Genomic DNA, 8,798 nt, shown 5'->3' with positions numbered 1-8,798 from the left:
TCTTTCTTTCTTTCTTTCTTTCTTTCTTTCTTTCTTTCTTTCTTTCTCTCTCTCTCTTTCTCTCTCTCTCTCTTTCTTTCTTTCTTTCATCTTTCTTTCTCTCTCTCTCTTTTTCTCTTTTCTTTTCTTTACTTTTCTTGTGAGCCCAGTAGGAATGATAAGTGAGATATAAATATTGAAAGTTGATGCTAATTGTTTGCTTGTTCCTCCTGTAGGAAACAAGCAGTCTGTTTTAATGTGTGAATTTCTAGGTCTTTTCTACACTTCTTGAAAAAGGTTCACCTAGGCTTCACACTTGTCACTAGCAGTTGGATTAGTGCTTAGATGAAAGCTTGTGCCAAAGTGAGGCATAGATGAAGTAATTTTATGACAGTTTGACTCTTTCTGTCTTATAAGTTTTGATCCACAAAAGAATTAATTTCTTTTTCAAATGTGTGGTTGAACTTTTGGATAGTTTTTTCATTTCCGTAGTGCGAATTCATCTTTTTCAGGGTTAGCTCTCATGGGAAAAACCAAAAGCTGTTGGGCATTTTTAGTTTATTTATCAATCATGACATTTGAGTGCTGAATGACAATGAAGTTATTCCAAGGATTACTCTGCAGAGCCCTGTGCTTTATTTCCATTGTTGTCTTTGGAATGGATTACATTCACATTATTTGAGGAATAATTAATTGGAGCTCCAATTCAGACCAGTTGGAAGACTAACAAATATTCTTTTGTTTTGGTTACAGAAGCTGCATACATACATGTAAGAGAAGCAAAAATGTCAGATGATATCAGGAAAAGGTTTGAATTTCCAAATTCTCTTATCCAATCACAGGTAATTTTGTTTGTTTATTTTTGCTCATGGTAACAAATAAACCTGTTCTGTGGATTGTTAACTGAACTTTATATATTTAACATTAAATATTTTATTCTACATGTAGAGATTTATATTATTTTATGAAGCAACTTTTATGAGTTAATTTGAAAATATATATTTGACATAGGAAAGCGAATATTTGAAACTGATCAATCTCAGCTTCTGTTTATATATCATACTTTTCTTCCTAGAGATAATAAAACCTTGATTAACTAGTAGGCCCCTGAATATGTTTTTTTTTTTTTGCCTATAATTATTGGGAACAGAGGTAAATAGTTATATGTCCACAGAGCATGAGGGATTAATATTTAAGAAGACATATCCTACCCCTTATATAGAGTTTTATAATAATGACGTTTAATAAGTAAAATATCCTGGATTAAAAAATTTGATGTATCTACTAAGATAGGAGATTGTGATAACTTTAAAGAGCTTTTTAATAGTTAAATGGTTAAAACAAAGATGGCTTTCTGGTTAGCCTTTAGCTAACTAGAAATATTCTGGTTAATCAAGGTATCATAATAGCTTATTGTCTTTTCTTGTGAGAGTAAAGCTAACAGATCAGCAGAAGCCATCTTGAAGACTTAACAACGTACAGCGCCTTGGATACTTTCAACAGTTAACTTCGGAGATGTCTGCTGTGGGAATTGACTTAGCTGGGTAGTGGGGAACCCTTCCATGAGGAGTAGAACACTCCTTATGCAAGATTCCCTTCTACCTGGCTGGGTTGGAGTCATATCCTACAGGTCCTTACCATGAAGATAGAAGATGAAGGCTTGGAGGATACTGTTCGCAGTTTTATTTTTCTGTGCCTGGAGTCTCTTTGTTAGCATAGAGAATCAAGAAATAAGAAATGCCCATATATGTTACTGTTAAATTAGGTGAAAAGTATATATATATTTATATATATAATTTAGCATAGGATGTCTATTTGAATTCTGTTATGGAACACTTAAGTAGCAATGTAGGCTGATTTATCCTTGGGTTTTGTATTTTAAAAAGTCAGTTTAGGCTAATATCTCTGATTTGTTAGAAGATGAAGTGAAGAGTATGTTAGAGAAATTGAATCTGGTGGGGAATGGGGAATTAAGCTTCTTTTCTTTTAGTTCTTTTTCTAAATATGAACTATAGCTTTTTTTTGTCGCTATTGTGTTTCATATTGGTTTTTGTTAGGTTCTTGTGATTGTGTCCTGCCCTTTGCAAATATTTCTTATTGTTCTTCTGTAACTACTGCTCAATATTAGCACCGTATTTCATTGATTCACACACATTTTTTTTCAGATTTTAACATCTTTGAAATTGAATTGCCTCTAGTAATTGATGGCAGCAGTTGAGATACAATTGGTATTGCCTGCACATTTGTGAACTTGGGCATGATTTTCTACATGAGTCTAAAAGAACTCTTCTGTGACTATAAAACCAAAATTCTAACTTATAAGAAGCATTGTATATCATAGACTAATTGGCAGCCTTTTTTCTTTCTTAGTGGTACACAGTATAATGGTGCAACTTGCAATTCCTGGTCAGTTACATTCAGTGAAATATGGTATATTTTGTAAAACAGGAGCTCAACCTATCCACGGGCGCTCAGTTCTTGTTACTATTCCTTTTACTAGGAGATAAAAGACAGTAAGTTGAACTAAACTTAATATTCATGTAAATGAGTGACTTATATCGCAAAACTAGACCACAAGCACCGTGGTCTTAAATCATTTCCAATGTGTGAAATACAAAGAGAAAAATGAGGAAGGAGTGGGTGATGTGTTTTTATTTGAGCTATTCTGGAGGCTTTGCAGGACTGGCAGCTATTCACAGCTATACTGTAGTTTGGTCCCAAGTGCAGGCTGGATAGTTGTTGCAATAGTGAAGTTTTTTCCAACCCATACACAGAATGGCAATGATTGTTACTAGCCTATTGGCTCTAAGACTGTAGTGCTGGGTAGTGCTGAAGAACTAGGGGAATAAAGTTGAGGTAGTAGGAGGTAATGATATTTATGTCTTTATATAACCAGCACTCCTGTAAGAGACTTGAATTTAATTTTGGGTTTTTTGACTAAAGCAGGATATGGGAAAACTTTAGAGATTTATGAGACTGAAAGCTTATGTTTAAATTGAATTTAAGGGCTGAAACCTATAAAAATGATAAAGGAATAAAAATTATATGGCCTACAGGAGGGAGAAGGGTGGTGGTGGAGGGAAGCCCTATTGATTCACGTCTGTTTGCACTATAGTCATAAAGACGAGTTTTCTTCATATTCGTTAACGGTGTGATGAAGCATGATAGATTTCGTTTCAGTGCAAAGATGATTTTAAAAACTATGGGGTTTCTCACTCATGTTTTAATGGAGTAAGTAATCTCAAGTTATCTTCTGAGACTGACAGCAATTTGAACCAAAAATCTGGCAGTTTTCTTAACCTCTATGCACTATGGTTGCTTATTGGTAACCTGGGATGGATATGCCTACTTTGAGAACTATTCTGAAGATTAGAAATTATGCATGTGGAGTGCCTAATTCAATGCCTTCTACATAGCACACACTTAGTAAATGGGAATTTTATTTATTCCCAATTGACTACCTGATATATCAACTAGTATTGATATTTGGAAATAACTTCTAAGGGACTGTGTTCATTCATTTTATTTGTTTTTTAGGCTGTGGGTCATCTTATTGCTGCAGTCCTAAAGGAAAATGGTTTTTCAGAAAAGATTCACCAGTCTACAAATCAGGTCTGTGTTTAACTTTATGCTTTAATTTTCTTCAGATAAGATTGCTACTAGCTGGATCACATATGCACCTGTCTTGTTTCCCTGATAGTTCAGATTATAGTAGAAATGTTTTTGAACTGTGAGAACTTCATTGCCTTTTTTGATAATTTGTTTGTCTTTTTAGTGTATAGCAATAAAAAAGTTTTAAATTTATTAAAACACACTCTAGGAATGAGAAATGGAGGGAGGGGCTGGAGAGGAGTATTCTTAGTACTATTAATGAAAAATAGTATGGATGGAATGAGAGAAGGCATGCTTTAGAGAAGATTGATAGAGTTATCTCTGAGGAAATCATTTGGGTAATGAAGAGAATGAACAGAGTGGCTCTATTTGGATGTAGATTTCTCATGCTTCAGCTCAGCCCCAGCTGTGAGTTCTTGGTTGGAAAGGTCATACATTGACAGTCAAAGCTGAAAAATTCCATCTTACACAAACAGCAGGTGAATGCTCAGAGTGGAAGCAATGCCAGCTTACTGAGATATACCACTTGGGGTTTGTTTGATCAATGTTGTGTATTTTGACTTGTTAGTTGGGAAACTCTTCTTAAGAGAGGTGTTCTTAGGTGTCCTCTATAGGGAACATAAGTGATGGAAATAAGATTCTTTTTTCTCACGTCAGAAATAAATTGATTTCCTTTTTCTCACATTCTTTTTGATTAGCTGCTCCAAGTTACGTTTCTTTATTGCTTCTGCAGACATGTTGAAGTAAGTGTAGGATACACTTCACTAATTGGCATTTGTCTGGTGTTTGTATGTAGTCATATAAATTAGGTTTTCTGAGAATTCTGATCCTAATCCTGCCTATAATCACATTGTGTACTTTGAGAAGATCTAGTGGTTTTACTTAAACTGCCAGGATTTATTGAATGTCAAATCCCTGTAACTGTTTCCTCTTCTACTAAAAATGAATGCTTACACAGTCTTACCTGAGGCAGCAGTTTATTTATTCGTTTTTTTTTTTTTTCTGGTGTAATAATAGAGTGATGATATTTAGAACCCTTTGATATTGTCAGTACAGCTGAACATAATGTCTTTCTGAATAAAAGGAGAAGTAGAATATAAATATTTCCTTCCTGTAGTGATTTTTAACTGTATTGTTATTTTAATAGTGGGATGCTAAGATAGAATAGATTCTGAGCTAGCTATAGAGGGAAAATGAGTACAAAATGATGTTGATTTTCTTTTCTTTTTTTTTTTTTTTGAGACAGAGTCTGGCTCTGTTGTCCAGCCTGGAGTGCAGTGGCGTGATCTCAGCTCACTGTAACTTCCGCGTCCTGGATTCAAGCAATTCTCATGTCTCAGCCTTCTGAGTAGCTGGGACTACGGGTGTGTGCCACCACGCCCAGCCGGTTTTTTTGTGTTTTTAGTAGAGACAGGGTTTCACCATGTTGGCTAGACTGGTCTCGAACTTCTGACCTCCGTTGATCCACCCGCCTCGGCCTCCCAAAGTGTTGGGATTATAGGTGTGAGCCATAGTGCCTGGCCTTGATTTTCATTCTTTTATTAATAGTTATTCTTTGGGAGCTGGGATATTACTTTTTCCCAAATTATATATTTCCCTGATAAGTTGCATCAGGAAAAAGGAAAAATTGCTTCATTATTTGTTCTTTTTTTTTTTTTTTTTTTTTTTTTTAATACAATTGTGTGTAAGTCTGAATGGACTTTATCCACAAGACAGTCATATAGGTTTATTGTTAGCAGTGAACCATTTTGGTGGTCCTGGATTCCTGAGAAAGTTATAAAAGCTAGAACCCCTGCTTTGGTAGGGTATTCTTACTGGGGGAACCAGCCCTGAATATTTCAATGTAGGTTCTTTTCTATTTTCCCTAAGTGTCGGCCGGTCTGAGAAATAAAGGGAAAGAATACAAAAGAGAGAAATTTTAAAGCTGGGTGTCTAGGGGAGACATCACATGTCAGCAGGTTCCGTAATGCCCCCTGAGCCGTAAAACCAGTTTTTATGAGTGATTTTCAAAGGGGAGGGAGAGTGTACGAATAGGGTGTGGGTCACAGAGATCACATGCTTCAAGGGCAATAAAATATCACAAGGCAAATGGGCAGGGGAAGGTCACATGACCAGGGCAAAATTAGAATTACTAATGCGGTTCCCTGTCCCGCTGTGCACGCATTGTCATTGATAAACATCAGGGAGCAGGGTTTGAGAGTCTGACTAAAATTTGCCAGGTAGGAATTTCCTAATCCTAATAAGTCTGAGGGTGCTGCAGGAGACCAGGGCATGTTTCATCCCTATCTACAATTGCATAAGGCGGATACTCCTAGAGTGGCCGTTTTCGAGGCTCCCCCCGTCCCTGCCCCGGGAATGCATTCTTTTCCCAGGGATGTTAACTATTAATATTCTTTACTGGGAAAAGAATTCAGCAATATTTATCTTACCCGTTTTCGGCAATAAGAGAAATATGGCTCTGTCCTGCCCGGCTCCCTGGCAGTCAGACCTAATGTTTATCTTCCTTTTTCCCTGAACATTGCTGTTATCCTGTTCCTTTTTCAAGGTGCTCAGTTTTCATACTGTTCAAACACACATGCTTTATGAACAATTTGTGCACTTAATGCAATCATCACAGGATCCTAAGGCGACATACATCCTCTGTTTATCAAAATGATGGGATTAAGAGATTAAAGATAGGCATAGGAAATTATAAGAGTATTGATTGGGAAAGTGATAAATGTCCATGAAATCTTCACAATTTATGTTCAGAGATTGCAGTAAAGACGGGCATAATAAATTATAAAAGTATTAATTTGGGGAACTAATAAATGTCCATGAAATCTTCACAGTTTATGTTGTTCTGTTGTGGCTTCAGCAGGTCCCTCTGTTCGGGGTCCCTGACTTCCCACAACATATTCTAAAATGAAAACTTATATTTACTTATATGTCCTTCTCATGCTTTTCTATCAATGAAGACAGAGTCACAGTGTGAGGGGGGGAAAGTCAGTTTCCTTCTTGGGCAAGCAGTTTTCCTAGGCTTTTTTTTGTTTGTTTTTGTTAGCCATGGAATGAGCAGCTTGCTGGTGGCCTGTCTTTCTTCTCTCTTTTATATCTGGGCCCATATTAGAATTCAAGAAATTGTGGCAGGGGCATTGTGGGTGGTGGTGAGGTACATGTAGGTGATAGAGGTTGGTGGTAGGAGAGCAGGAACATTTTCAGAAAATAACTGTTATTGTAATTGAAGGCTTATGGCATAAATATTATTTGGAGTTCAACTTAGACTAACTGATATACTGATACTATTAGTGTCTGGTTAAATTGTTTGGTTAGAGCAGTGTGCTAGACCCAAGTCTCAGCTTTGTTGTGTTGCTTGAACTCGGGTCATACCTCTGCCTGCAGCCAGCCTTGTTTTACAGCGATGATGCCAGGTGAGAGAGAGTTGCTGTTACCTCCATTACCTCTCTTGGAAAATTGACTGCATTTTATTCTAGGAACAGAGTGACAATAGCATCATCTTTATAAAGGAAAGCTAGCCTACTGTGAACAAATTACTCATTGATGAATGACTGAAGGTGTGTGTGTGTTTGCTGCTCATCAGAATTGTCTTCTAATCACTGGTTTGGTTTCAGACTCCTGCTTTGAACTTGCTGTGGGAGAAGTGTTGCAGTGACAATGTAGTGGTTCGAACAGCCTGCTGTGAAGGTCTGGTGGCACTCGTTGCTCAGGATCATGCAGAGTTCAGCTATGTTCTCAATGGGATACTCAACCTGATTCCATCAACCAGGTACTTTTTCCTCAGTGTTTGGTCAGTTATGATTTAAGTTTTAATCATAACTGACAGTTATGATTTAAATCAGTTAATGGTTTAAGTTTTTAGGACAAAAAATTCACTAAATCCCTATTAAGAGTCAGCATTCATCCTACTTGCCAGTTGTTTTTCTTGCTCTTAAAATGTCATGCAGTTGCTGTTTCATATATGAAAAGATCATATTAATTTAAATCCTACAGTTTCAGAATTTGTGGTCATTTGCAGTACTTAAGTTTTGGGGCTCTACTTAAATTTGTCGTTGCTCTTTTTAAGGTGAAAATAGCTAAATAGTTTATAATTCAAAAATGCAATGCAGAGTCCTGACTTTTTTTTTTGGCCCACTGAAAATATTTATTTATTCAAATTTTTTCTTATTTGGTTTTCAAGAAACATAATACTGTCACACAAACCCCAAAAATAAACACAGGAGTGGGTATAGACATGATGATGCCCTTGGATAAAAATGATAATAAAACTTCATTACTGGTAATCATTCAACAAACATTTTCCGTGCAACTTTTTTTTTTTTTTTAATTATACTTTAAGTCCTAGGGTACATGTGCGCAATGTGCAGGTTTGTTACATATGTATACATGTGCCATGTTGGTGTGCTGCACCCATTAACTCATCATTTACATTAGTTGTATCTCCTAATGCTATCCCTCCCACCTCCCCCCTCCCCACAATAGGCCCCGATGTGTGATGTTTCCCTTCCTGTGTCCAAGTGATCTTGTTGTTCAATTCCCACCTATAAGTGAGAACATGCAGTGTTTGGTTTTCTGTTCTTGTGATAGTTTGCTAAGAATGATGGTGTCCAGCTGCATCCATGTCCCTACAAAGGACACGAACTCATCCTTTTTTATGGCTGCATAGTATTCCGTGGTGTATATGTGCCACATTTTCTTAATCCAGTCTGTCACTGATGGACATTTGGGTTGATTCCAAGTCTTTGCTATTGTGAATAGTGCTGCAATAAACATACGTGTGCATGTATCTTTATAGCAGCATGATTTATATCCTTTGGGTATATCCCCAGTAATGGGATGGCTAGGTCAAATGGTATTTCTAGTTCTAGATCCTTGAGGAATCGCCACACTGTTTTCCACAATGGTTGAACTAGTTCACAGTCCCACCAACAGTGTAAAAGTGTTCCTATTTCTCCACATCCTCTCCAACACCTGTTGTTTCCTGACTTTTTAATGATTGCCATTCTAACTGGTGTGAGATGGTATCTCATTGTGGTTTTGATTTGCAATTCTCTGATGGCTAGTGATGATGAGCATTTTTTCTTGTGTCTGTTGGCTGTATGAATGTCTTCTTTTGAGAAGTGTCTGTTCATATCCTTTGCCTACTTTTTGATGGAGTTGTTTGTTTTTTTTTTCTTGTAAATTTGTTTGAGTTCTTTGTAGGTTCTGGA

General features: G+C 36.7%; 1 protein-coding gene across 5 annotated transcripts in view; it reads left to right on the top strand.

The window, feature by feature from the left end:
- The window catches only part of FOCAD (focadhesin), a 317,972-nt gene that overhangs the window by 33,147 nt on the left and 276,027 nt on the right, over positions 1–8,798 (top strand). For all 5 annotated transcript variants that reach the window (XM_023191713.2, XM_023191709.2, XM_023191710.2 and 2 more), the window contains 3 exons: positions 733–821; positions 3,517–3,591; positions 7,203–7,357. In XM_023191713.2, the coding sequence (XP_023047481.2) occupies positions 765–821; positions 3,517–3,591; positions 7,203–7,357 (287 nt within the window). In that variant the 5' untranslated portion in view covers positions 733–764. The remainder of the gene's footprint in view (positions 1–732; positions 822–3,516; positions 3,592–7,202; positions 7,358–8,798) is intronic.

This window comes from Piliocolobus tephrosceles, chromosome 14, assembly GCF_002776525.5.
Source record: "Piliocolobus tephrosceles isolate RC106 chromosome 14, ASM277652v3, whole genome shotgun sequence".
Lineage (NCBI taxonomy): Eukaryota > Metazoa > Chordata > Mammalia > Primates > Cercopithecidae > Piliocolobus > Piliocolobus tephrosceles.
This window is presented reverse-complemented; position numbering and strand designations above follow the sequence as displayed.